This window comes from Eleginops maclovinus, chromosome 8 (genome assembly GCF_036324505.1).
Source record: "Eleginops maclovinus isolate JMC-PN-2008 ecotype Puerto Natales chromosome 8, JC_Emac_rtc_rv5, whole genome shotgun sequence".
In the NCBI taxonomy this organism is placed as follows: Eukaryota; Metazoa; Chordata; class Actinopteri; order Perciformes; family Eleginopidae; genus Eleginops; species Eleginops maclovinus.
In genome coordinates, this window is record NC_086356.1 from 296,599 (window position 1) to 324,541 (window position 27,943).

The following is a 27,943-nucleotide window of genomic DNA, read 5'->3' on the forward strand; positions in this document are numbered from 1 at the left end:
GTATATCAGTATGTAGAGTCTCTACTTTAAAGAGTCCTCTCCTGCTGATGTTCAGGTGTATATCAGTATGTAGTGTCTCTACTTTAAAGAGTCCTCTCCTGCTGATGTTCAGGTGTATATCAGTATGTAGAGTCTCTACTTTAAAGAGTCCTCTCCTGCTGATGTTCAGGTGTATATCAGTATGTAGTGTCTCTACTTTAAAGAGTCCTCTCCTGCTGATGTTCAGGTGTATATCAGTATGTAGTGTCTCTACTTTAAAGAGTCCTCTCCTGCTGATGTTCAGGTGTATATCAGTATGTAGTGTCTCTACTTTAAAGAGTCCTCACCTGCTGATGTTCGGGTGTATATCAGTATGTAGCGTCTCTACTTTAAAGAGTCCTCTCCTGCTGATGTTCAGGTGTATATCAGTATGTAGAGTCTCTACTTTAAAGAGTCCTCTCCTGCTGATGTTCAGGTGTATATCAGTATGTAGAGTCTCTACTTTAAAGAGTCCTCTCCTGCTGATGTTCAGGTGTATATCAGTATGTAGAGTCTCTACTTTAAAGAGTCCTCTCCTGCTGATGTTCAGGTGTATATCAGTATGTAGTGTCTCTACTTTAAAGAGTCCTCTCCTGCTGATGTTCAGGTGTATATCAGTATGTAGAGTCTCTACTTTAAAGAGTCCTCTCCTGCTGATGTTCAGGTGTATATCAGTATGTAGTGTCTCTACTTTAAAGAGTCCTCTCCTGCTGATGTTCAGGTGTATATCAGTTTGTAGTGTCTCTACTTTAAAGAGTCCTTTCCTGCTGATGTTCAGGTGTATATCAGTATGTAGCGTCTCTACTTTAAAGAGTCCTCTCCTGCTGATGTTCAGGTGTATATCAGTATGTAGAGTCTCTACTTTAAAGAGTCCTCTCCTGCTGATGTTCAGGTGTATATCAGTATGTAGAGTCTCTACTTTAAAGAGTCCTCTCCTGCTGATGTTCAGGTGTATATCAGTATGTAGAGTCTCTACTTTAAAGAGTCCTCTCCTGCTGATGTTCAGGTGTATATCAGTATGTAGAGTCTCTACTTTAAAGAGTCCTCTCCTGCTGATGTTCAGGTGTATATCAGTATGTAGTGTCTCTACTTTAAAGAGTCCTCTCCTGCTGATGTTCAGGTGTATATCAGTTTGTAGTGTCTCTACTTTAAAGAGTCCTTTCCTGCTGATGTTCAGGTGTATATCAGTATGTAGCGTCTCTACTTTAAAGAGTCCTCTCCTGCTGATGTTCAGGTGTATATCAGTATGTAGAGTCTCTACTTTAAAGAGTCCTCTCCTGCTGATGTTCAGGTGTATATCAGTATGTAGTGTGTACACACACACACGCGCACACACACACACACACACACACACACACACACACACACACACACACACACACACACACACACACACACACACACACACACACACACACACACACACACACACACACACACACACACACACACACACACACACACACACACACACACACACACACACACACACACACACACACACACACACACACACACACACACACACACACACGTTTGCAGCTAAAATGTAGAATTTATTTAATAACATTTCACCAAAGACGTTCTCCTCCAGCACAGACAGTGAGTGACAGCATGAAGAGCACTGAGGAACTCTTTTTGGCAAAAAACATTTTAAATTATGTGCTTCAAAGTTAACAGGTTTTTAAGGTTTTACAGCATTAACTTACGTTACAGTGTTATCAGAGTCACTGAACCCCCCCAGAAACACTTACAGACGTCCCTCTGAGACCTGCACTGTTTGATAAACAGGAAGCGGATTCCCCCGTGTCTCGTTAGAAATAAATTAGTTTGTACGGCGGGAGAAACACCTGTCTCAGATCCAGACTCAGACACACAGCTAGCAGGAACAGCATCATCGTTATCACCATGGCATCGTTAAGGGGGCGGGGCCATGCAGGGACACAGGCAGAGGGGGCGGGGCTAAGCGCTACACATGGTTTTAGTAGTAGTGGTATAAAAACATAAAAAGTTCATGTAAAGTCATTCATTAAAAGCTGGACTGACAGGTGGGAGGAGCCAAGGAGGAGGGTGAGGGGCGGGGCTTAAATACTCCCTGTACAGTTTATATCTACACTGAGTCTCTTTTCAAACGGACGTCACAATGTACGAGCCACGCTCTCCCCCCGCCCCCCCGCCCTCCCCTCCTTTAGGTTCCCGCTTCTTGGTGACGGGGGGTGGGGATGAGTGATGGCCGCGTTGGGGGGGTTGTGGACGAAGAGGAAGAGGAGGTGGTGCTAGTGGTGGTGGTGGGCGGCGTGGGGGGGGCGGAGGTGGTGATTTCGGCGCTGCTCTTCCTCGGGCTCGGTGTGTAGTTAAAGGGGGAGACCCGGGCCGCCACTGCGCCGCGAGGCTGCGACCCGCCACGCTGTGGGGGGGGCTGCTGCTGCTGAGGGGGAGTCTGCAGTTGCGGGGGGGTCTGTGGTTTGTCATCCAGACTCTCACAGCTGCGGCGCAGGTTGAGGTTGGAGGACGAGGACGAGGTGGAGGACGGGATCTTTGAGGGGGCAGGGCTGATGACGGGGGGGCCGTTGGGGGAGCGGGGGTTGTTGACAGGACAGTCTTCCAATCGGACCCAAACGTCTTCCGCTCTGTCGCTGAAGCCCCGCCCCTCTCCCCCGCTCTTCGCCCTCCTCCACGTCCCCTTCCTGTCCTCCTGGCCTCGCCCCTCCTGGCTCCGCCCCTTCTCACTGGACTCTGAGGACGCAGACAGGACGGAGGAGGAGCTTCCTGTTCTCTTCCAGGTCCCGACCCGAGGCAGCGAGGTTGAATGTTTCCCGCTGCTCCCCCCCCCGCCCCCGCTGCTGCCACTTTCACGCTTCCAGGTGCCGGTGCGGCTGAAGCGTGATGATGTCACTTCCTGTGGACGTGCCGGGCTCTCGGAGTGCGAGCGGTTGAGGTCGTGTCTGCGCGGGGTGTCAGGGCTGGTAGGAGACTCTGGTGCCCCCGCGGACTCCTCCAGCTTCCTCTTCAGGGTGGGGCTCGGAGCCTCTTTGATGAAGGTCGACTGCCGGACCAGCGCCGGCGGCTTCTCTGGCTCTGCCTTCGGTTTCTTTGCGGCCGCGGAGCCACCAACACGAGACGCCGACTCGCTCCTGGGGATCCCGCCGCTCCTCGACATCCCCGCTCTGTTTGGCTGGTCTGGACGCTGAAGATGATGAGGATGAAGCACTTCCTGGAGATGCGGTGCGTGGCAGCATCTTCCCTGCCTTCTGATTGGCTGTGGAGGAGCGTGATGGGGTGGAGTCTCGAGAGGAGCCTCGCTCGGCGTCGCTGCTTCCCGGGGGTTTGGCGGCGGGCAAGGCTCTGGGTTTGCTCCTCCCCCTCGCTGATGGCTCCGCCCGAGGCTTCCCGGTGATCAGACTCCGGTAAACCTTCTTCCCACCACGCAGCGCCTTCGCCTCTTCCTCCTCCTCTTGTTCCTCCTTCTTCTTCTTGGCTTCCAGAGTGCTGCGCTCGCCGGGCTTCAGGATTCGCCCCCCTCGCTTCCCCTCCTCCTTCTCCCCCTCCTCTGCGCTGTGATTGGACGGTGGCAGGCGGAACGGTGAGCCGACAGACTTGAGCGACAGCACCGAGTCGGAGTCAGATGACGGCTGGCGGGATAGTGGTGCAGCGGCAGCAGCGTTCAGGCTGCTGACGATGGAGTTCGCTCCTTCCTGGATTGCCTTCCAATCAAAAGACTCTGAGTCGGGGGAGGCGGGGCTCCGCGGCCCCTCTGAAGGCTCCTCTTCGGCTAATATTCCGTCGTCTCCTTTAGGAAGAGACAGCTGCGTGGAGGCGGCGGCCTTCTTCTTCTTCTTGGGCATGGCGGAGCTGATGCACTCCTGCAGGAGGTCGTCCTCGGAGTCGATGCTCAGAGAGGACAAGGAGGAGTTCCTCGAGAAGCAGACGGGCGTGTCTTCCACGTGGAACGCTTTCGGGGCGTAGCCGCTCGCCGCTGAAGGACGGGACTTCAACTCTTCCTGCGGGGAGGGAGACTTCCTGCCTGCTTTGCCTCCCTCCTGCGGCTCCAGCGGTGGGGGGGGTGCAGCGAACTCCTTGTTGTTGTTCTCCTGGTCGATGTCGCTCAGCGAGCTGAGAGAGGAATTCCTGGAGAAGCAGACGGGCGTGTCCTCGATGCAGAACTTCTGTCTCTCGTCCGGCGCCGGGGGGTTGGCAGCGGGTTTTGTTCGGGGAACAACTGCGGCCGTCTGCTGCTTCCTCTTCCTGTTGTCCTCCTCCCTCGCTCGCTTCTCTTCGTCCTTCTCTACGCCATCGTCTTCATCGAAGTCGAGCGAGCTGAGCGAGTCGTTGCGTGAGAAGCAGCATGGCGTGCCCTCGATGGGGGTGTAGTGATGGGGTGAGTCAAAGGAGAAGCCTGGCTTAGCTTTGGCTGCGGTTGCTGCAGCGATGCTGTAGGGCGCCCTCGGGGGCATCGGTTTCACCGGCGACGTTGGTTTCTTCTTCTGTGGGCCGAGCATAGGGGGGGCCGGGGGGGGAGGAGGGGGGGCCTGCAGCAGCTCGCCGGCCGCCGCTCTGACCGGCTTCCTGAGTCGGGCTTTAGGCATTGCGGCGCTGATGCACTCTGCCAAGATGTCGTCACCGTTCTCGCCCTCAGGAAGCCCTGCCCCCCTGCTCTGGTTCGAGGGTTGAGCTGTGGGCGCAGCTGCCTCCTCATTGGGCGGCGAGTCGATGGTGAGGTCACTCAGCGAGGTGGCGGTGGAGAAGTTGAGCGGCGTTCCCTCCACGCAGTAAATCCTCGGCACCTCTTCCGATGGGGCATCCTTCCTCTGCTGTAATTGGCTGCGGCCCTGCGGGGGGAGGAGCTTGTACACAGGAAGCTGGCTGGGTTTCCGCGGCTCCGGCGGCTGCTGCTTCTTTGGTTTCCGAGATGACTTGGGCATGGCCATGTTGATGCAGGCCTCTAGGATCTCGATGTCGTCGTCGTCATCCGACTCGTCCAGTTTTCCCGCCTCCTCCTTCCTCTCGTCGCTCGCACACCCCTCCTCCTCCTTCGCCATCTCCGCCATGATGTATGGCTCGTCCACACTGAGCGCGCTCAGACTGGACGCTCTGCTGAATCCATGCGGCGTGCTTTCTGTGGCGAAGTGCAGCATGACGTCAGCGCTGCTCTCCTCCTCCTGCTTCTTCTTCTCTTGCTTGTTGCCGGGCGGCGGCGGTGGCGTCTTGGCGCGACTCGGCGGCATAGTCTGCCCCGGGCTGTCGGGCAGATCGCTGGGACTCACGACGCCGCTCGGCACGCCGCTGCATGGCTCGCTGCTGCGGACCGACGAAGCGATGGAGGAGGTGGAGAAGCTGTCAAGCGAGCTGACGGATGTGCAGCGGCTGAACATCAGCGGTGTCTCCTGAGCGTACGGCGGCTCTGGGGGGCTCTTTGGAGTCCGAGCGCCGGATGATGTCACGTGGTGGTGGTGATGGTGGTGGCTGCGTCTCCCCCGGGAGGCAGCGGCAGCTGCAGCGGCAGCGGAGGAGGTCTGACTCTCCGCCTCCTTCTGCTTCCGCTGCTGCTCCTCCTTCTCGCTGACAGGAAGTGTGGGGTAGTCGCTGCCGCCCCCCCTCCTCTTCCTCCCGTCCTCTTCCTCCTCCTCCGATGACAGCGAGGACAGCGAGGAGCCCCTGGAGAAGCAGATGGGCGTGTCCTCCACACAGTATGTCTGCGGTGCTTCCTGGCTGCCTTTGGGTGGTGGACGCTTGGCGGGCGGTGGGGGGCGGAGCTTGTTAGCGGAGGAAGGCAGGGGAGAGGGCGCTGAGGGGGGGGCGCTACTCTCCTCGGGTTTGTACAGCGGTTTGCGGACGGCGTCGACGCCGTACTTCAGGCTGTAGTCGATGGGTTGCTCCGGTGCCGCCTCGACACTGAAGTTTGAAGAAGCTGTGGCGACATATCGTTGCTGAGGGGCGGACGCCATCCGGTTTCCTTTGGGAGCCGAACCGTCATTGCGGCGTCGCAAACACGCGTCCATTGGCTCGTCATCCTCGCTCTCAACGGCGCCTCGGTGGCTCGGGCTTTGCCGGCCGGAGTTCAGCTGCTCGTCGGAGTACTTCAGGCTGTAGTTGATGGGCGTGTCCAGCTCGCCGCCATCATCATCCGCCATGTGGTTGGCGCTGCGTATCTTGTGTGCCAGGTCGGCCGGGTACTTCCTGTAGACGCAGCACTTGTTGCCGCCATTTTCGTCAGAGGAGTAGAACGGCTCTGTGGACGGTTTCGTTTTGCCACGGTTTCCGTAGCCGTCGGCACTCGTCACGCTGTTCAGGCTGTCACTGGACGCCCGGACGCTGGGTGGGAAAACAGGCCGGGCGAACGGCTCCTCGCTCGTTCTCTTTGACCCATCCCCGTTCTTCGGGCTGGACAGCACCGGTGTGTTGGTGTAAGAGCGCGTTGGGCCGCCCACGCCCGCGGCGCCGTTGCAGCCCCTCCCCTTCCTGTGCGCCGCCTTCGGGCTCAGGTTGTCAATGTTGTCGAACGTCTCCGACAGCTGTTGGGATGCCAGCTCCTCGAATAACGCCTTCTGTTTGCGGGCGTGCAGCGAAGGGGCCCCGGCGCCCGGCGACACCACACTGGCGTCTTTGTAGCGTGCTGGCCGGTTGGCCATCAGGTTGCGCAGGGCGGCGGCGCTGCCCATAGCGATCATCTTGTGGCGGGAGTGGATGAGGTTGCGCAACATGCCAACAGCGCCCAGCTCCCACAATGCCTCCTGGTCTTTGGCGTCTCGGGCTGACAGGTTCCAAAGCGTGCCGCAGGCGTTCGACACGATGGTCAGACTGTGAGACTTCAGGTGCTGCAGCAGTGTCGGGAGGCAGCCGTGCTCACGCAGGATCTGCCTGCAAGGCAACGCACAGGTAGAAGAAACCATCAGCCATTAGTGGTGTCACACATTACAAGTCATGTGATCTCTACAGGTGTGCTCTACAGGTGATCTCTACAGGGCTGCTTTACAGGTAATCTCTACAGGTGTGCTCTACAGGTGATCTCTACAGGGCTGCTTTACAGGTAATCTCTACAGGTGTGCTCTACAGGTGATCTCTACAGGGCTGCTTTACAGGTAATCTCTACAGGTGATCTCTACAGGTGTGCTCTACCGGTGATCTCTACCGGTGTGCTCTACAGGTAATCTCTACAGCTGTTCTACAGGTGTTTACCTGTGTGCCTCGTTCGTGGCGATGAGGCTAGAGACGTTGCGCAGGATGCCTCCTCCGCTCTCGATGATGGCGAGAGTGTTGGTGTGGCTGCGGTGTGTCAGCGTTCCCACCAGGAAGGCCAGCGCTCCGTCCACAGCGCAGATATCGGCCTTGTTCTCCGTGCAGTGAGCCGACAGGTTCCAGAGAGCGCTGAGCACCGACTTCAGGGTGGACTCCTGGGGGAGGAGGAGAAAATCAGACACAGAGAGACAGAGACAGAGAGAGACAGACAGACCGACAGAGAGACAGACAGACATGAGGGCAGAATGGTTTTATTCTTACCTTCTGGACTTCCAGGGCGCAGCCGGTCAGCGCTCGGACACTGCCGACCTCCCGCAGCGTTTTCTTGCTGTTCACGTCGGCGCGCCACGACAAGTTCCTGAGCACGCTCGCTATCACCTGAAACAAGAAGTCATAATGTAAATGAAGGACAGTCCAGAGGACACGATTTTGGGATGTGATCAAAAGTTAAACACTTTTCTGAATTCTGACTTTAATATCAGACTTTTCAACAACAGACTTAGAGACGTTTCCACAGGTTGTTGTTATGAGAATTTGAAATGTGAATAAAGGTGGAGAGGGGCAGGATCTGGAGAATACCGAGACTAATGCACTATTCAAACACTAAAGTCGGTAAGAAGTGGAGGAGGTTACCTGCTGCAGGTCTTCACTGTCGGACTTCAGCTGCGCCACCATCGCCCTCATGCAGCCCTTCATGGAGCACAGTGTGGCCTGATGGGAAAACACTGAGTCAGAGGTGTGTGTGAGAAACATGAAGGTAGGCGTGCTGTGTGTGTTTCCTCTTACCTTGTTGGCCACGTCTCCAAAGGTGAGGTTGGTTAGGCCCATGCCGGCATAGCGTCGCAGCGTCACGCTGTAGTGATCGCTGCTCAGACCGAACATCTCACAGTCCACCTGCAGCAGCTCGGCCACCGCCTGCAGACCACCTGCAGGGCACACACACACACACACACACACACACACACACACACACACACACACAGACACACCACACAGTCGGAGAGACCACTTAACAATCAGCAAGACCAGAGAGACCAGTTAACAGTCAGAGAGACCAGAGAGACCAGTTAACAGTCAGAGAGACCAGAGAGACCAGTTAACAGTCAGAGAGACCAGTTAACAGTGAGAGAGACCAGAGAGACCAGTTAACAGTGAGAGAGACCAGAGAGACCGGTTAACAGTCAGCTAGACCAGAGGGACCAGTTAACAGTCAGAGAGACCGGTTAACAGTGAGAGAGACCAGAGAGACCAGTTAACAGTCAGAGAGACCAGAGAGACCGGTTAACAGTCAGCTAGACCAGAGAGACCAGTTAACAGTCAGAGAGACCGGTTAACAGTCAGCTATCAGAAAGACCGGTTAACAGTCAGAGAGACCGGCTAACAGTCAGAGAGACCAGAGAGACCAGTTAACAGTCAGAAAGACCGGTTAACAGTCAGCTATCAGAGAGACCGGTTAACAGTCAGAGAGACCGGTTAACAGTCAGCTAGACCAGAGAGACCAGTTAACAGTCAGAGAGACCGGTTAACAGTCAGCTAGACTAGAGAGACCAGTTAACAGTCAGAGAGACCAGAGAGACCAGTTAACAGTGAGAGAGACCAGAGAGACCAGTTAACAGTCAGAGAGACCAGAGAGACCGGTTAACAGTCAGCTAGACCAGAGAGACCAGTTAACAGTCAGAGAGACCGGTTAACAGTCAGCTATCAGAAAGACCGGTTAACAGTCAGAGAGACCGGCTAACAGTCAGAGAGACCAGAGAGACCAGTTAACAGTCAGAGAGACCGGTTAACAGTCAGCTATCAGAGAGACCGGTTAACAGTGAGAGAGACCAGTTAACAGTCAGCTAGACTAGAGAGACCAGTTAACAGTCAGAGAGACCAGTTAACAGTCAGCTAGACCAGAGGGACCAGTTAACAGTGAGAGAGACCAGAGAGACCAGTTAACAGTCAGAGAGACCAGAGAGACCGGTTAACAGTCAGCTAGACCAGAGAGACCAGTTAACAGTCAGAGAGACCGGTTAACAGTCAGCTATCAGAGAGACCGGTTAACAGTCAGAGAGACCGGTTAACAGTGAGAGAGACCAGTTAACAGTCAGCTAGACTAGAGAGACCAGTTAACAGTCAGAGAGACCGGTTAACAGTCAGCTAGACTAGAGAGACCAGTTAACAGTGAGAGAGACCAGAGAGACCAGTTAACAGTCAGAGAGACCATAGAGACCGGTTAACAGTCAGAGAGACCAGTTAACAGTGAGAGAGACCAGAGAGACCAGTTAACAGTGAGAGAGACCAGAGAGACCAGTTAACAGTCAGAGAGACCAGAGAGACCGGTTAACAGTCAGAGAGACCAGAGAGACCGGTTAACAGTCAAAGAGACCAGAGAGACCAGTTAACAGTCAAAGAGACCAGAGAGACCGGTTAACAATCAGAGAGACCGGCTAACAGTCAAAGAGACCAGAGAGACCAGTTAACAGTCAAAGAGACCAGAGAGACCGGTTAACAGTCAAAGAGACCAGAGAGACCAGTTAACAATCAGAGACCGGCTAACAGTCAAAGAGACCAGAGAGACCAGTTAACAATCAGAGAGACCGGCTAACAGTCAAAGAGACCAGAGAGACCAGTTAACAGTCAAAGAGACCAGAGAGACCGGTTAACAGTCAAAGAGACCAGAGAGACCAGTTAACAATCAGAGAGACCGGCTAACAGTCAAAGAGACCAGAGAGACCAGTTAACAGTCAAAGAGACCAGAGAGACCGGTTAACAGTCAAAGAGACCAGAGAGACCAGTTAACAGTCAGAGAGACCAGTTAACAGTCAAAGAGACCAGAGAGACCGGTTAACAGTCAAAGAGACCAGAGAGACCAGTTAACAATCAGAGAGACCGGCTAACAGTCAAAGAGACCAGAGAGACCAGTTAACAGTCAAAGAGACCAGAGAGACCAGTTAACAGTCAAAGAGACCAGAGAGACCAGTTAACAGTCAAAGAGACCAGAGAGATCGGTTAACAGTCAAAGAGACCAGAGAGACCGGTTAACAGTCAAAGAGACCAGAGAGACCAGTTAACAGTCAAAGAGACCAGAGAGACCGGTTAACAGTCAGAGAGACCAGAGAGACCGGTTAACAGTCAAAGAGACCAGAGAGACCAGTTAACAGTCAAAGAGACCAGAGAGACCGGTTAACAGTCAAAGAGACCAGAGAGACCAGTTAACAGTCAAAGAGACCAGAGAGACCGGTTAACAGTCAGAGAGACCAGTTAACAATCAGAGAGACCAGAGAGACCGGTTAACAATCAGAGAGACCAGAGAGACCAGTTAACAGTCAAAGAGACCAGAGAGACCGGTTAACAGTCAGAGAGACCAGAGAGACCAGTTAACAGTCAAAGAGACCAGAGAGACTGGTTAACAGTCAGAGAGACCAGTTAACAATCAGAGAGACCAGAGAGACCAGTTAACAATCAGAGAGACCAGTTAACAGTCAAAGAGACCAGAGAGACCGGTTAACAGTCAAAGAGACCAGAGAGACCAGTTAACAATCAGAGAGACCAGAGAGACCGGTTAACAATCAGAGAGACCAGAGAGACCAGTTAACAATCAGAGAGACCAGAGAGACCAGTTAACAATCAGAGAGACCAGAGAGACCGGTTAACAGTCAGAGAGACCAGCTAACAGTCAGAGAGACCGGTTAACAGTCAAAGAGACCAGAGAGACCGGTTAACAGTCAAAGAGACCAGAGAGACCGGTTAACAATCAGAGAGACCAGTTAACAATCAGAGAGACCAGAGAGACCAGTTAACAATCAGAGAGACCAGAGAGACCGGTTAACAATCAGAGAGACCAGAGAGACCAGTTAACAATCAGAGAGACCAGAGAGACCAGTTAACAATCAGAGAGACCAGAGAGACCAGTTAACAGTCAAAGAGACCAGAGAGACCAGTTAACAGTCAGAGAGACCAGCTAACAGTCAGAGAGACCGGTTACCAATCAGAGAGACCAGAGAGACCGGTTAACAGTCAAAGAGACCAGAGAGACCAGTTAACAGTCAGAGAGACCAGAGAGACCGGTTAACAATCAGAGAGACCAGTTAACAATCAGAGAGACCAGAGAGACCAGTTAACAATCAGAGAGACCAGAGAGACCAGTTAACAGTCAAAGAGACCAGAGAGACCAGTTAACAGTCAGAGAGACCAGAGAGACCGGTTAACAATCAGAGAGACCAGTTAACAATCAGAGAGACCAGAGAGACCAGTTAACAATCAGAGAGACCAGAGAGACCGGTTAACAATCAGAGAGACCAGTTAACAATCAGAGAGACCAGAGAGACCGGTTAACAGTCAGAGAGACCAGCTAACAGTCAGAGAGACCAGGTAACAGTCAGAGAGACCGGCTAACAGTCAGAGGAAACGGTGAGTCATGAAGGCTCACCGAGCTCGTTCATGGCGTGTCGGTGCTCTTCATCGAAGGAGAGCTTCATCAGGACGCAGACAGCCGGGCAGATCTGATGCTCCACCGGAGACGGCACTGAACACACAGCGATATATATTATATTACAGTCAGAATACTATACAGCTATTATTATTACACATTATGATTGTTTATGTGTGGTCATGTGGGTGCAGGCTGCCTGTGTGGGCTTCTGATTGGCAGGTGTGGGTAACATCACTCACTGGGGTTGTCCTCTTGGTCGATGCCCCTCTCGTGGTTCTCCTGCCAGCTCCAGCACTCCTCACAGTAATGCCTCACTTGTTCCAGAAGGTGGAGCACTCTGATCTCCCGCCGGCCTCTCTTATCGTCTGGCTGGCTGTGCACGATGTTATGCAGCGCCGCAGACGCCCGTGCACGAGCCTCCTTACTTCCGCGGGAATTACCTAGCAACAGGGAGTCCTTGTCGTTGCCGTGCAGCAGCTGGATGAGCAGCGGCAGGCAGCCGGACTGACGCATCGCGATGCACGAGTCCTGAGAGGAAGACATGGCGAGCAGCGTCCGCGACATGTCGTCCTTATCGTGAGTCCCCAGCATAGACAGCAGGCTGTACACCATCTCCACCTGCAGGGGGCGACACTGCACCGTTAATAACTGTATACACCCCCTCCACCTGCAGGGGGCGACACTGCACCGTTAATAACTGTATACACCACCTCCACCTGCAGGGGGCGACACTGCACCGTTAATAACTGTATACACCACCTCCACCTGCAGGGGGCGACACTGCACCGTTAATAACTGTATACACCACCTCCACCTGCAGGGGGCGACACTGCACCGGTAATAACTGTAACTTATACCACCTCCACCTGCAGGGGGCGACACTGCACCGTTAATAGGTGTACACACCACCTCCACCTGCAGGGGGCGACACAGCACCGTTAATAACTGTGTACACCACCTCCACCTGCAGGGGGCGACACAGCACCGTTAATAACTGTGTACACCACCTCCACCTGCAGGGGGCGACACAGCACCGGTAATAACTGTAACTTATACCACCTCCACCTGCAGGGGGCGACACTGCACCGGTAATAACTGTAACTTATACCACCTCCACCTGCAGGGGGCGACACAGCACCGTTAATAACGGTGTACACCACCTCCACCTGCAGGGGGCGACACAGCACCGTTAATAACTGTGTACACCACCTCCACCTGCAGGGGGCGACACAGCACCGTTAATAACTGTATACACCACCTCCACCTGCAGGGGGCGACACAGCACCGTTAATAACTGTGTACACCACCTCCACCTGCAGGGGGCGACACAGCACCGTTAATAACTGTGTACACCACCTCCACCTGCAGGGGGCGACACAGCACCGTTAATAACTGTGTACACCACCTCCACCTGCAGGGGGCGACACTGCAACCGTTAATAACTGTGTACACCACCTCCACCTGCAGGGGGCGACACAGCACCGTTAATAACTGTGTACACCACCTCCACCTGCAGGTTATTCTTTAAAGTGGGCTTGACAGTTCTGGTTGCTGATTGGTCGTTGAATGGATAAAATGGGCGGGGTTACTCGCCTTGGTTCCAAGGTGGCTGGTGATTCGTCGAGGCACGGAATAGCTCGCCTCATTGGCCGGCTCATGCTCCAACCGGCTGCTGGAGCTCTGCAGGAAGAAACATCAGAAACTTTAAATACATTTGTAATGTCAACAGCAGAAGAAGAGGAACTAGCCAACAGGAAACAGGAAGCTGACCTGAGCCCCAGGTAAGTCGCTGCTGTCGCTCTGAGCTTCGTCCCCCTGCAGACACAAGAGTTAAGAAATGAAACTGGTATATAAAAATATATGAATGTGTAAAAAAAAACCTCCATAATTTTGCACAATTTAAAAAGTAAAACAAAGAACAGTTCAGAGAGAGTTTTATTGAGGATTAGTTTTCAGGTGGAGGCTCACCTGCAGGCGAGCTCCCAGCCGCAGGATGTCCTTCTCGATCTGCTGGATGCGAGACACACGGGCCTGCAGAGACGAGAGAGACTCCTCTCAATCAGTATCTTAACGACAGGTGAGTTTACCTGAGCTCTGCTCTCCATCAGCATCTTCACGACAGGTGAGTTTACCTGAGCTCTCCTCTCCATCTCCTGACAGGATCCCAACTGCTCCTCCATCGCTGAGCGGATCTGACGAGCCTCGAACTCCAGCTGACGGCGACTCATGTCCGTCTGCAGGGTGAACTGACACACACACACACACACACACACACACACACACACACACAGAGTTATTTATAGCGTGTGTATGAATTGTGTGATTCCTGCATATATATTTTTTAGTACCTTGGTGAAACATTAAGCTGTCTTTGGCTCCTTCTGCTGTAACAATGCAAATTTCCCCTCTGTGGGACTATTAAAGGTATTCTGAATCTGAGTGAGTGTGTGTGATGGTATGTGTGTGTGTGTGTGTGTGTGTGTGTGTGTGTGTGTGTGTGTGTGTGTGTGTGTGTGTGTGTGTGTGTGTGATGCCTCACGTTCTCGGTGAGAGGCAGGCTGTCGATCCTCTTGGTGAGGTTCTGCAGCTGAGTGTAGTACCAGTCCTTCTCCTTCTCCTCCTTCTCCAGCTCAGCCAATAGGAGAGCTCTGTCAGGGGTGGCAGCCAATCACAGAGAAGAACACAGAGGAGCCAATCAGAGACAGACAAATCTTTTGTGCAATATATAATTATTACACTGTAATAACTGTGATATCTAAACCAGTACCTCTCCTTCTCCAGCTCCTCCAGGCAGCGCTCCGGCTCTCTGCCCGCTGAAGGAGCCCCTCTTCTGGGGAGGCTGCCGGCCGCCGCCCCCCCAGACGCTCCAGAGGAGGGTGGGGGCAGCGGAGTCTTGGCCCTGGGCTTAAACCCTGACGATTCCAGGCTCATCTCTTTTAGTCTCTCGATGAGCTCCAGCTGAGAGCCGGACGCCTCTCCGGACTCTTCTTCTATGGTGCCCTGCAGCTGCTTCAGCACTTCCTGTTGAGTCGAGAAAATAAAAGCCTTGAGTTTTCATCTTAAGTCTCTGAGGGGAGAGCGTTAGAGGAAGACACGTTAAACACTCAGAACAAAACGTATTAATCACAAATAGAAACACTGTGTCTCTGTCCTCAGATTTTCAGAATAAAACATCACAAACACTGCGTCTCTGTCCTCAGATTTTCAGAATAAAACATCACAAACACTGCGTCTCTGTCCTCAGATTTTCAGAATAAAACATCACAAACACTGTGTCTCTGTCCTCAGATTTTCAGAATAAAACATCACAAACACTGCGTCTCTGTCCTCAGATTTTCAGAATAAAACATCACAAACACTGCGTCTCTGTCCTCAGATTTTCAGAATAAAACATCACAAACACTGCGTCTCTGTCCTCAGATTTTCAGAATAAAACATCACAAACACTGCGTCTCTGTCCTCAGATTTATTTTCAGAATAAAACAATAGAATCACAAACACTGCGTCTCTGTCCTCAGATTTTCAGAATAAAACAATAGAATCACAAACACTGCGTCTCTGTCCTCAGATTTTCAGAATAAAACAATAGAATCACAAACACTGCGTCTCTGTCCTCAGATTTTCAGAATAAAACAATAGAATCACAAACACTGCGTCTCTGTCCTCAGATTTTCAGAATAAAACAATAGAATCAGAAACACTGTGTCTCTGTCCTCAGATTTTCAGAATAAAACATCACAAACACTGTGTCTCTGTCCTCAGATTTTCAGAATAAAACAATAGAATCAGAAACACTGTGTCTCTGTCCTCAGATTTTCAGAATAAAACACCAGAATCAAAAACACTGCGTCTCTGTCCTCAGATTTTCAGAATAAAACAATAGAATCACAAACACTGCATCTCTGTCCTCAGATTTTCAGAATAAAACAATAGAAACAGAAACGCTGCATCTCTGTCCTCAGATTTTCAGAATAAAACAATAGAAACAGAAACACTGCGTCTCTGTCCTCAGATTTTCAGAATAAAACAATAGAAACAGAAACGCTGCATCTCTGTCCTCAGATTTTCAGAATAAAACAATAGAAACAGAAACACTGCGTCTCTGTCCTCAGATTTTCAGAATAAAACAATAGAAACAAAAACACTGCGTCTCTGTCCTCAGATTTTCAGAGTAAAACATCAGAAACACTGCGTCTCTGTCCTCAGATTTTCAGAATAAAACATCAGAATCAAAAACACTGCGTTTCTGTCTTCAGATTTTCAGAATAAAACATATCAGGATCAGAAACGCTGCATCTCTGTCCTCAGATTTCCAGAATAAAACAATAGAAACAGAAACACTGCGTCTCTGTCCTCAGATTTTCAGAATAAAACAATAGAAACAGAAACACTGTGTCTCTGTCCTCAGATTTTCAGAGTAAAACATCAGAAACACTGCGTCTCTGTCCTCAGATTTTCAGAGTAAAACATCAGAAACACTGCGTCTCTGTCCTCAGATTTTCAGAATAAAACATCAGAATCAAAAACACTGCGTTTCTGTCTTCAGATTTTCAGAATAAAACATATCAGGATCAGAAACGCTGCATCTCTGTCCTCAGATTTCCAGAATAAAACAATAGAAACAGAAACACTGCGTCTCTGTCCTCAGATTTTCAGAATAAAACAATAGAATCAGAAACACTGCGTCTCTGTCCTCAGATTTTCAGAGTAAAACATCAGAAACACTGCGTCTCTGTCCTCAGATTTTCAGAGTAAAACATCAGAAACACTGCGTCTCTGTCCTCAGATTTTCAGAATAAAACATCAGAATCAAAAACACTGCGTTTCTGTCTTCAGATTTTCAGAATAAAACATATCAGGATCAGAAACGCTGCATCTCTGTCCTCAGATTTCCAGAATAAAACATATTAGGATCAGAAACGCTGCATCTCTGTCCTCAGATTTTCAGAATAAAACATATCAGGATCAGAAATGCTGCATCTCTGTCCTCAGATTTCCAGAATAAAACAATAGAAACAGAAACACTGCGTCTCTGTCCTCAGATTTTCAGAATAAAACAATAGAATCAGAAACACTGCGTCTCTGTCCTCAGATTTTCAGAGTAAAACATCAGAAACACTGTGTCTCTGTCATCAGATTTTCAGAGTAAAACATCAGAAACACTGCGTCTCTGTCCTCAGATTTCCAGAATAAAACATCAGAATCAAAAACACTGCGTTTCTGTCTTCAGATTTTCAGAATAAAACATATCAGGATCAGAAACGCTGCATCTCTGTCCTCAGATTTCCAGAATAAAACATATTAGGATCAGAAACGCTGCATCTCTGTCCTCAGATTTCCAGAATAAAACATATCAGGATCAGAAACGCTGCGTCTCTGCGTCGTTCCTCACCACGATGAGACGGCAGCGCTCGTACAGCGACATGATGGAGACTAAAACACTCACGCTGTTTTCTGCTCATCCACAGTAAACAGGAAACAGGAAGCAGGAAATGGGAAGTGAGGGTGAGTTGGAGAGGAAGGACGGGACAATAAAACTAAAAATAAAAAAGGGGAAGAACACAGACCAGAGAAGAAGAACACAGACCAGAGAAGAACCCAAACCAGAGAAGAAGAACACAGACCAGAGAAGAAGAACACAGACCAGAGAAGAACCCAAACCAGAGAAGAAGAACACAGACCAGAGAAGAAGAACACAGACCAGAGAAGAAGAACACAAACCAGAGAAGAACACAGACCAGAGAAGAAGAACACAAACCAGAGAAGAACACAGACCAGAGAAGAAGAACACAAACCAGAGAAGAAGAACACAGACCAGAGAAGAAGAACACAGACCAGAGAAGAAGAACACAAACCAGAGAAGAAGAACACAGACCAGAGAAGAAGAACACAGACCAGAGAAGAAGAACACAAACCAGAGAAGAAGAACACAGACCAGAGAAGAACACAGACCAGAGAGGAACACAGACCAGAGAAGAAGAACACAGACCAGAGAAGAAGAACACAGACCAGAGAAGAAGAACACAAACCAGAGAAGAACACAAACCAGAGAAGAAGAACACAAACCAGAGAAGAAAAACACAGACCAGAGAAGAAGAACACAGACCAGAGAAGAAGAACACAAACCAGAGAAGAAGAACACAGACCAGAGAAGAACACAGACCAGAGAAGAACACAGACCAGAGAAGAAGAACACAGACCAGGGAAGAAGAACACAGACCAGAGAAGAAGAACACAGACCAGAGAAGAACACAGACCAGAGAAGAAGAGCACAGACCAGAGAAGAAGAACACAAACCAGAGAAGAAGAACACAGACCAGAGAAGAAGAACACAAACCAGAGAAGAAGAACACAGACCAGAGAAGAAGAACACAGACCAGAGAAGAAGAACACAAACCAGAGAGGAAGAACACAGACCAGAGAGGAAGAACACAGACCAGAGAAGAAGAACACAGACCAGAGAAGAAGAACACAGACAGCAGAGATAGAAGAAGATGGAGCACACACTCACTTTCCTGAGTCCTGAGCTGCAAATCAAAGATCCTAAATCTCACAAACATCTCGCTCCCGACAACAACAAGGAGCCGCTGTACAGCGCAGCGTGTGATTGGTGGAAAAAAACACAGGCTATTCTGGGGTTATATGTTTGGGGGGTACCGTGAGCAGTATTTAGTGTGAGCAGTATTTACTGTGAGCAGTATTTACTGTGAGCAGTATTTACTCCGAGCAGTATTTCAGCAGTACTGTGAGCAGTATTTACTGTGAGCAGTATTTACTGTGAGCAGTATTTACTGTGAGCAGTATTACTGTGAGCAGTATTTACTGTGAGCAGTATTTACTGTGAGCAGTATTTACTCTGAGCAGTATTTACTGTGAGCAGTATTTACTCCGAGCAGTATTTACTGTGAGCAGTATTTACTGTGAGCAGTATTTACTCTGAGCAGTATTTACTGTGAGCAGTATTTACTGTGAGCAGTATTTCAGCAGTACTGTGAGCAGTATTTACTCCGAGCAGTATTTCAGCAGTACTGTGAGCAGTATTTACTGTGAGCAGTATTTACTGTGAGCAGTATTTACTCTGAGCAGTATTTACTGTGAGCAGTATTTCAGCAGTACTGTGAGCAGTATTTACTCCGAGCAGTATTTCAGCAGTACTGTGAGCAGTATTTACTGTGAGCAGTATTTACTGTGAGCAGTATTTACTCTGAGCAGTATTTACTGTGAGCAGTATTTCAGCAGTACTGTGAGTAGTATTTCAGCAGTACTGTGAGCAGTATTTACTGTGAGCAGTATTTACTCTGAGCAGTATTTACTGTGAGCAGTATTTACTGTGAGCAGTATTTACTGTGAGCAGTATTTCAGCAGTACTGTAAGCAGTATTTCATCAGTACTGTGAGCAGTATTTCAGCAGTACTGCGAGTAGTATTTCAGCAGTATTTCAGCAGTACTGTGAGCAGTATTTCAGCAGTACTCTGAGCAGTATTTCAGCAGTACTGCAAGTACTATTTCAGCAGTATTTCAGCAGTACTGTGAGCAGTATTTACTGTGAGCAGTATTTCAGCAGTACTGTGAGCAGTATTTAATGTGAGTAGTATTTACTGTGAGCAGTATTTCAGCAGTACTCTGAGCAGTATTTAATGTGAGTAGTATTTACTGTGAGCAGTATTTACTGTGAGCAGTATTTCAGCAGTACTCTGAGCAGTATTTAATGTGAGTAGTATTTACTGTGAGCAGTATTTAATGTGAGCAGTATTTACTGTGAGTAGTATTTCAGCAGTACTCTGAGCAGTATTTCAGTAGTACTGTGAGTACTATTTCAGCAGTACTGTGAGCAGTATTTCAGCAGTACTCTGAGCAGTATTTCAGCAGTACTGCAAGTACTATTTCAGCAGTATTTCAGCAGTACTGTGAGCAGTATTTACTGTGAGCAGTATTTCAGCAGTACTGTGAGCAGTATTTAATGTGAGTAGTATTTACTGTGAGCAGTATTTCAGCAGTACTCTGAGCAGTATTTAATGTGAGTAGTATTTACTGTGAGCAGTATTTACTGTGAGCAGTATTTCAGCAGTACTCTGAGCAGTATTTAATGTGAGTAGTATTTACTGTGAGCAGTATTTAATGTGAGCAGTATTTACTGTGAGTAGTATTTCAGCAGTACTCTGAGCAGTATTTCAGTAGTACTGTGAGTACTATTTCAGCAGTACTGTGAGCAGTATTTCATCAGTACTGTGAGCAGTATTTCAGCAGTACTGTGAGTAGTATTTCAGCAGTATTTCAGCAGTACTGTGAGCAGTATTTCAGCAGTACTCTGAGCAGTATTTCAGCAGTATTTCAGCGGTACTGTGAGTAGTATTTCAGCAGTATTTCAGCAGTACTGTGAGCAGTATTTCAGCAGTACTCTGAGCAGTATTTCAGCAGTATTTCAGCAGTACTGTGAGTAGTATTTCAGCAGTATTTCAGCAGTACTGTGAGCAGTATTTCAGCAGTACTCTGAGCAGTATTTCAGCAGTACTGCAAGTACTATTTCAGCAGTATTTCAGCAGTACTATGAGCAGTATTTCAGCAGTACTCTGAGCAGTATTTCAGCAGTATTTCAGCAGTACTCTTGAGCAGTATTTCAGCAGTATTTCAGCAGTACTCTGATCAGTATTTCAGCAGTACTCTGAGCAGTATTTCAGCAGTATTTCAGCAGTACTCTGAGCAGTATTTCAGCAGTACTGTAAGTAGTATTTCAGCAGTGTTCTTGAGCAGTATTTCAGCAGTACTATGAGCAGTATTTCAGCAGTGTTCTTGAGCAGTATTTCAGCAGTATTTTAGCAGTACTCTTGAGCAGTATTTCAGCAGTATTTCAGCAGTAATCTGAGCAGTATTTCAGCAGTACTCTGAGCAGTATTTCAGCAGTATTTCAGCAGTACTCTGAGCAGTATTTCAGCAGTACTGTGAGTAGTATTTCAGCAGTACTCTGAGCTGTATTTCAGCAGTACTGCGAGTACTATTTCAGCAGTATTTCAGCAGTACTGTGAGTAGTATTTCAGCAGTACTCTGAGCAGTATTTCAGCAGTACTGCAAGTACTATTTCAGCAGTATTTCAGCAGTACTGTGAGTAGTATTTGAGCAGTACTCTGAGCAGTATTTCAGCAGTACTGTGAGTAGTATTTCAGCAGTACTCTGAGCAGTATTTGAGCAGTACTCTGAGCAGTACTCTGAGCAGTATTTCAGCAGTACTGTGAGCAGTATTTCAGCAGTACTCTGAGCAGTATTTCAGCAGTACTCTGAGCAGTAGTTCAGCAGTACTCTGAGCAGTAGTTCAGCAGTAATCTGATCAGTATTTCAGCAGTACTCTGCGTAGTATGTCAGTAGTACTCTGATCAGTATTTCAGCAGTACTCTGAGTAGTATGTCAGTAGTACTCTGATCAGTATTTCAGCAGTACTCTGAGTAGTATGTCAGTAGTACTCTGATCAGTATTTCAGCAGTACTCTGAGCAGTATTTCAGCAGTACTGTGAGCAGTATTTCAGCAGTACTCTGAGCAGTATTTCAGCAGTACTCTGCGCAGTATTTCAGCAGTACTGTGAGCAGTATTTCAGCAGTACTCTGAGCAGTACTGTGAGTAGTATTTCAGCAGTACTCTGAGCAGTATTTCAGCCGTATTCTGAGTAGTATTTCAGTAGTACTCTGAGCAATATTTCAGCAGTACTCTGAGCAGTATTTCAGTAGTACTCTGAGCAGTATTTCAGCAGTACTCTGAGTAGTACTGTGAGCAGTATTTCAGCAGCACTGTGAGCAGTATTTCAGCAGTATTTCAGCAGTACTCTGATCAGTATGTCAGCAGTACTCTGAGCAGTACAGGTAGTATTTCAGCAGTACTCTGAGTAGTATTTCAGCAGTACTCTGAGCAGTACAGGTAGTATTTCAGCAGTACTCTGAGCAGTACAGGTAGTATTTCAGCAGTACTCTGAGTAGTATTTCAGCAGTACTCTGAGCAGTACAGGTAGTATTTCAGCAGTACTCTGAGCAGTACAGGTAGTATTTCAGCAGTATTTCAGCAGTACTGTGAGCAGTACAGGTAGTATTTCAGCAGTACTCTGAGCAGTACAGGTAGTATTTCAGCAGTATTTCAGCAGTACTGTGAGCAGTACAGGTAGTATTTCAGCAGTATTTCAGCAGTACTGTGAGCAGTACAGGTAGTATTTCAGCAGTGCTACCTTCATATTCTCGGCCTCAGACTCAAGCAGCGTTAGGTGGTTGGAGTTGTCCTGCAGCTCCTGCCTCAGGGTGGTGTTCTCCATCTTCAACACCTCCACCTGTCTCAGCAGCTGATCGTACGACGCTGCCGCCATGACGGAGGAGCCGCCGCTGACCTGAGTGGAGACACAAAACACAATCATATTAAGAAACAAACATCTATTTATTAAATCTTTCTCTGTTTCAAATGAAAAGCTCTCTGGGCTCAAAAGGCTTTTATTGTGAAGGAACCTAAAGATGATTTACTGCAGTATTTTAGTACACCTCATTTATTCTGCGTCTTGCTGCACTGTTTACCATTTATTATCTGTATTATGTTTTAACTTCAGCTCCATAGAGGTGTTGTTACTGTGGGACTGAAGCAGAGAGCCTTCATTATTAACGCAGAATTTCATTTTCATAAAGATCAAACCTAGAAACCCACTTAAGAGTTTGTTGTGATTTCATAATCACAAATAGATTAAATCCTGGTGGAGAAGAACTTGTGTGTGTGTGAAGGTATGTGTGTGTGTGTCATGTGATGCCTCATTACAAACACTGATTTCCCTGTCTGCCTGTCACATGATTCAGCAGATGAACGCAACAGCTTTCAAACAGAGTTCACGACTGCATCAGAAGTACAGCACTGAGAAAGGATCACCATTTAAAAGTATTATTACATTATTAATTGTTAGGAAATAATATCAGTCTTTGAGTTATATTATTAAATTAACTTAAAATAATCATATCAATATTATTAAGTTCATTTTCAATGATTCCTACATTGCTTTAAATTACTGCAAAATAAACTAAATTATTATTGAATTATTTTAACATACGTGTGTCATCTTTAAAAGGATTTATACATTCCTGTGCAATTCATTTTAAACGTGATTCATTATTAAATGATTCCTCAATAGAAACCAGGTGTGTGTGTGTGTATTCCTCTCATCTGGAGGTTGATGCTTTGCATTATAGCTAACATCTTCAAACACATCCCCTTGGACACACACACGCCTCTGCAGTGCCTGATGTCCTCTCCTCAGAACTACAGGTCACCCAAAGAGAACTACAACTCCCAGACTCCCCTCTGCTGCCAGGATCAATCAGCCCATTGTGGTGGAGGACAACCAGAGAAACAGCCTCCATCCTCCATCACCAGTCAGCCATTTTCTCTCTCCTCCATCCTCTCCCCATCCCTGCTCTCTCCATCTCACCACACACACACACACACACACACACACACACACACACACACACACACACACACACACACACACACACACACACACACACACACACACACACACACACACACACACACACACACACACACACACACACACACACACACACACACACACACACACACACACACACACACACACACACACACACACACACACACGGCGGAGAAGCAGAGATCCAGCGAACACCAGACAATGACAGAAAAAAGAGGAACCTACGCTCATCCTCTACCCCCTCCTCTCCTCTCCTCCACCCCTCTGTCTCCCCTCCAGACACAAACACACACACACACACCCCCACAAACACACACACACCCCCACAGAGTTTGTGTTCTGAGGTAAACAGAGTAAAGAACAGATTAGGATGCAGAAAGAGAAAATGGCAGCTCACCCCATCGCTGTAGCCTCCATCACTCCCCGTCTCACTCTCTCCCCCTCCCACCCCGTCTGACAGTCAGCTGGGGCCTCCAACAGCCAATCAAGAGGCAGGACACAGAGGGGGGAGGGAGGGGGCTGCCTCTCCCTCCCCCCTCTGCTCCCAGAATGCCTTGCAGCAGCTGCAGACTGGGTTACTGACACACACACACACACACACACACACACACACACACACACACACTGCAGTCTGATCAATTACAGGGTTCAGGTCATGGATGCTGGACGCGTTACTTGATGATGGGCTGCAGGAGAGGACTGATATTAAAGACACTGGAGCGGATAAAACCAGATGAGATCCCGTTCCTGATTAAACCAAAGTGATTCAGTATGGAGCACAGAGTTCAGTAGAGCTTCACAGGTTGCCACTGGAATCCTCTTCCACTCCTCCATGACCACATCACAGAGCTGCTGGATGTTACAGACCTTGTGCTCCTCCACCCTCCGTCTGAGAATGCCCCACAGATGCTCCACAGGGTTTATGTCTGGAGACATGCTTGGCCAGTCCATCACCTTTACCCTCAGTCTCTTTAGTAAGGCAGTGGTCCTCTTGGAGGTGTGTTTGGGGTCGGTATCATGTTGGAATACTGCCATGCAGCCCAGTTTCTGAAGGGAGGGGATCATGCTCCGCTTCAGTATGTCACAGTACATGTGGGCCTTCATGGTTCCCTCAATGAACTGTAGCTCCACACAGCCGGGAGCACTCATCAGCCCCAAACCCAGACACTCCCACCACCATGCTCGACTGTAGCCAAGACACACTTGACACCATCTGACCCAAATGAGTTTACCTTGGTCTCATCAGACCACAGGACGTGGTTCCAGTAATCCATGTCCTTAGTCTGCTTGTCTTCAGCAAACTGTTTGTGGGCTTTCTTGTCCATCATCTTTATTAGAGGCTTCTTTCTGGGACGACAGCCATGCAGACCCATTTGATACAGTGGGCGGCGTATGGTCTGAGCACCGACAGACTGACCCCCCACCCCTTTCACCTCTGCAGCAATGCTGGCAGCAGTCATACGTCTATTTTCAAGAGACAGCCTCTGGACATGACGCTGAGCACGTGCACTCAACCTCTTTGGTGGACCGTGGCGAGGCCTGTTCTGAGTGGAACCGGTCCTGTTAAACCGAAGTATGGTCTGGGCCACCGTGCTGCAGCTCAGTTTCAGGGTGCTCTCTCTTCTTATAGCCTAGGCCGTCTTTATGTAGAGCAACAGCTCTTTCTTTCAGATCCTCAGAGAGTTCTTTGCCATGAGGTGCCATGTTGAACTTCCAGTGACCAGTATGAGAGAGTGTGAGAGCAAAACACCAGATGTAACTCACCTGCTCCCCATCTCACCTGCTACCCATCACACCTGAGACCTTAACGAGTCACATGACACCGGGGAGGGGAATGGCTAATTGGGCAAAATTGGGCCATTCTCACTTAGGGTGTACTCACCTTGTTGCAGCGGGTTAGACATTAATGGCTGTGTTGAGTTATTTTGAGGGCTCAGCAAATGTACCCTGTTATCCCAGCTGTACACTGACTACTCTACACTGGATCAGAGGCTCATCTCTTCAGGGTTGTCCCAGGAGAAGATATAATAACATATACACAAAGGGGAGGGGGTACTCGCTTTAGTGAGATACTGTGTGTGTGTACACACACACACACACACACACACACACAAATGTGTGTTTGGTAGATTATTTCTTTGGTGTAACAAACGTACCTTTTTAAATGGTGCTACATCTGTGAGGAACATGCATTTGTGGGAGTAGCCGCAAAGCTGAGTATGTGGGTTGCGCCCATGAAAAATGTGACAAATCTCCTCTGCCACTGTGATTCTACGATCCAAGAGCCGGAGGCAGGATCTGGACTCAGCAATGAACATAATGTTCCTCCACATGTTGAGGTTCCATTAAGGCCGACAGTGAAGGGCAGTCCAGGCAGGCCTCCTGGCGGCCGTACGAGAGCGCTGATTGGCTGCTGTTTAGCAGAGGAGATCTGTCACGTTTTCCATAGGCACAACCCACACACTCCGCTAGGTAAGAAAAGGTAAGAAAACAGGCTTTCCACGTTATAAGATTTCTTGCCAAAATGCTTTGTTACAACATAGAAATAATCTGCCAAACACACATTTCATATAAACTTAACACAAAAAGGAAGGAAATGTGTGTTTTCTAGATATCCCGAGCAGTCCTCCCCCAGAAACCATAGCGACAACAGTCCTCCAGAACCAAGTCCTCACCAGAAACCATAGCGACAACCAGAAACCATAGCGACAACAGTCCTCACCCAGCAACCACAACAGTCCTCACCCAGAAACCATAGCGACAACAGTCCTCACCCAGAAACCATAGCGACAACAGTCCTCACCCAGAAACCATAGCGACAACAGTCCTCACCCAGAAACCATAGCGACAACAGTCCTCACCCAGAAACCATAGCATGACAACACCTGGCCAAAAGGTTTTGAGGTCAGGACCTCTTTAATTCCAGTTAATATGTGTGTGTGTGTGTGTGTGTGTGTGTGTATGTGTGTGTGTGTGTGTGTGTGTGACCATGTTTCCCCCACGGGGATCAATATAATGTTCCTGATCTGATCGACACACTGCTATTGTGGCGCAGCTCGGATCAACACATCGAGGTCATAGTGAGAACAACAGTAAACACCAATAACTAATACAGACAACAGTAAACACCAATAACTAATACAGACAACAGTAAACACCAATAACTAATACAGACAACAGTAAACAACAATAACTAATACAGACAACAGTAAACAACAATAACTAATACAGACAACAGTAAACAACAATAACTAATACAGACAACAGTAAACAACAATAACTAATACAGACAACAGTAAACAACAATAACTAATACAGACAACAGTAAACAACAATAACTAATACAGACAACAGTAAACAACTAATACAGACAACAGTAAACAACAATAACTAATACAGACAACAGTAAACAACAATAACTAATACAGACAACAGTAAACAACACTAACAGAGGAACAGACTGGAGATTACTGCGTGTCTCCAGTCTGGATTCAGCAGCTTGACATCAGTACTGCAGAGGAACTTCTCTAACAAAGACAACCTGCACCTCTCTCTTCTTCTGTGGTGTTCTCTCTCCTGTAGTTCTATAGTTAGTGCATGTCAATGGTCTGCAAACACTAAAAGCACTGTCCAGAGGAAGTTCCTCTCCCAGTAATTTACTGATATGAAGATTTCATTTAATTCTGATATATTGAACATAATCTATAGTACATTTTCCACATTCTTCTTTCTTATAGCTATCGTTATAACGCAAGTGTGTATATATATATGTATACTCTATATACGTACTACTTAGATACAGTATATATTCAGTACTCTAGCGTTAAGAAACTGTACTGTATCTATATGAATACTGTGCAGTATATACAAGTATACGTTTTTTTGACAAAAGCTATGTTAGCAGTTAGCCTCTAGCTCAACAGAACAACTCACCCGTTACTTTTCCCTCACTTTTCCCACAATAAATCCAGAACTACCGCAGGTCTGTTGGCTTATTAAACACCCTTTTTCCCGTCCACCCCACGGTTAGAGACGGTAACCGTTAAAACACCGTTAAAAAGGCCGTTAAAACACCGACTAACAACCAAAACAAACCGTAAGCATGAAGCTAACGGTTAGCATTAGCTCTGGTTCTTACCTTTAAAGACAAACAAAGAGCTCCAGAGTCACGGGAACATGACCAGGGATACCCTCTCTCAGCCGGTACCGAGCCGTGAGAGCCTCCAGTACCGGCTCCTGTCTCCGGACACAGCGGGAACAGAGTTACTAAAGTCAGGAGAAGTTTTCTCTCTCGGGCCTCACTGTGAGAAACTGCAGCTGGCCGCCATCTTGTGCCTTACTGAGCACCAGAGGTGGGGAAAGTATTCAGGTTCTTTTCCTAGAGTAAAAGTACTAATACATACTGTACAAATACTAATACTCACTGTACACATACTAATACTCACTGTACACATACTCCAAGTAACAGCACTGCATCAAGGGGCATACTTAGGTACAAGTACTTTAGTACGATGAGGAAAATGTACTTGAATTATTCAGAGTTAAAGTAATTTATATTTTAAAGCAAATCTTCACTTTTAAGAAGCTGGAACTGTGCAATATTTTTGAACATTAAACCTCTTTATTCCGATTAATGTTCTGCTAACCCACACTGTTTGATAGTTTAATCCAGCCCAAATAGTGTTGTGTCTTCTGTAAAGTTGTGTAATTGTTGTATATATTTTTGTATTTTGTTGTAACAGTAAGCTGTCTTTGATTCTTTTTTGCTGTAACAAATGAAAATGTCCCCTCTGTGGGACGATTAAAG

General features: G+C 48.3%; 1 protein-coding gene across 1 annotated transcript; it reads right to left on the reverse strand.

The window, feature by feature from the left end:
* Window positions 1–1,553: 1,553 nt before the first annotated feature.
* On the reverse strand, window positions 1,554–27,488 carry apc (APC regulator of WNT signaling pathway). The gene is given in 17 exon segments (XM_063889364.1): window positions 1,554–2,232; window positions 2,234–3,173; window positions 3,175–6,876; window positions 7,195–7,409; window positions 7,516–7,632; window positions 7,888–7,965; window positions 8,041–8,180; window positions 11,669–11,764; window positions 11,911–12,289; window positions 13,265–13,351; window positions 13,442–13,486; window positions 13,640–13,702; window positions 13,804–13,917; window positions 14,211–14,319; window positions 14,439–14,692; window positions 21,877–22,032; window positions 27,275–27,488. Coding segments are annotated over 16 exon segments (6,561 nt in total). The 5' UTR covers window positions 22,012–22,032; window positions 27,275–27,488; the 3' UTR covers window positions 1,554–2,145.
* Between the last annotated feature and the right edge of the window lie 455 nt (window positions 27,489–27,943).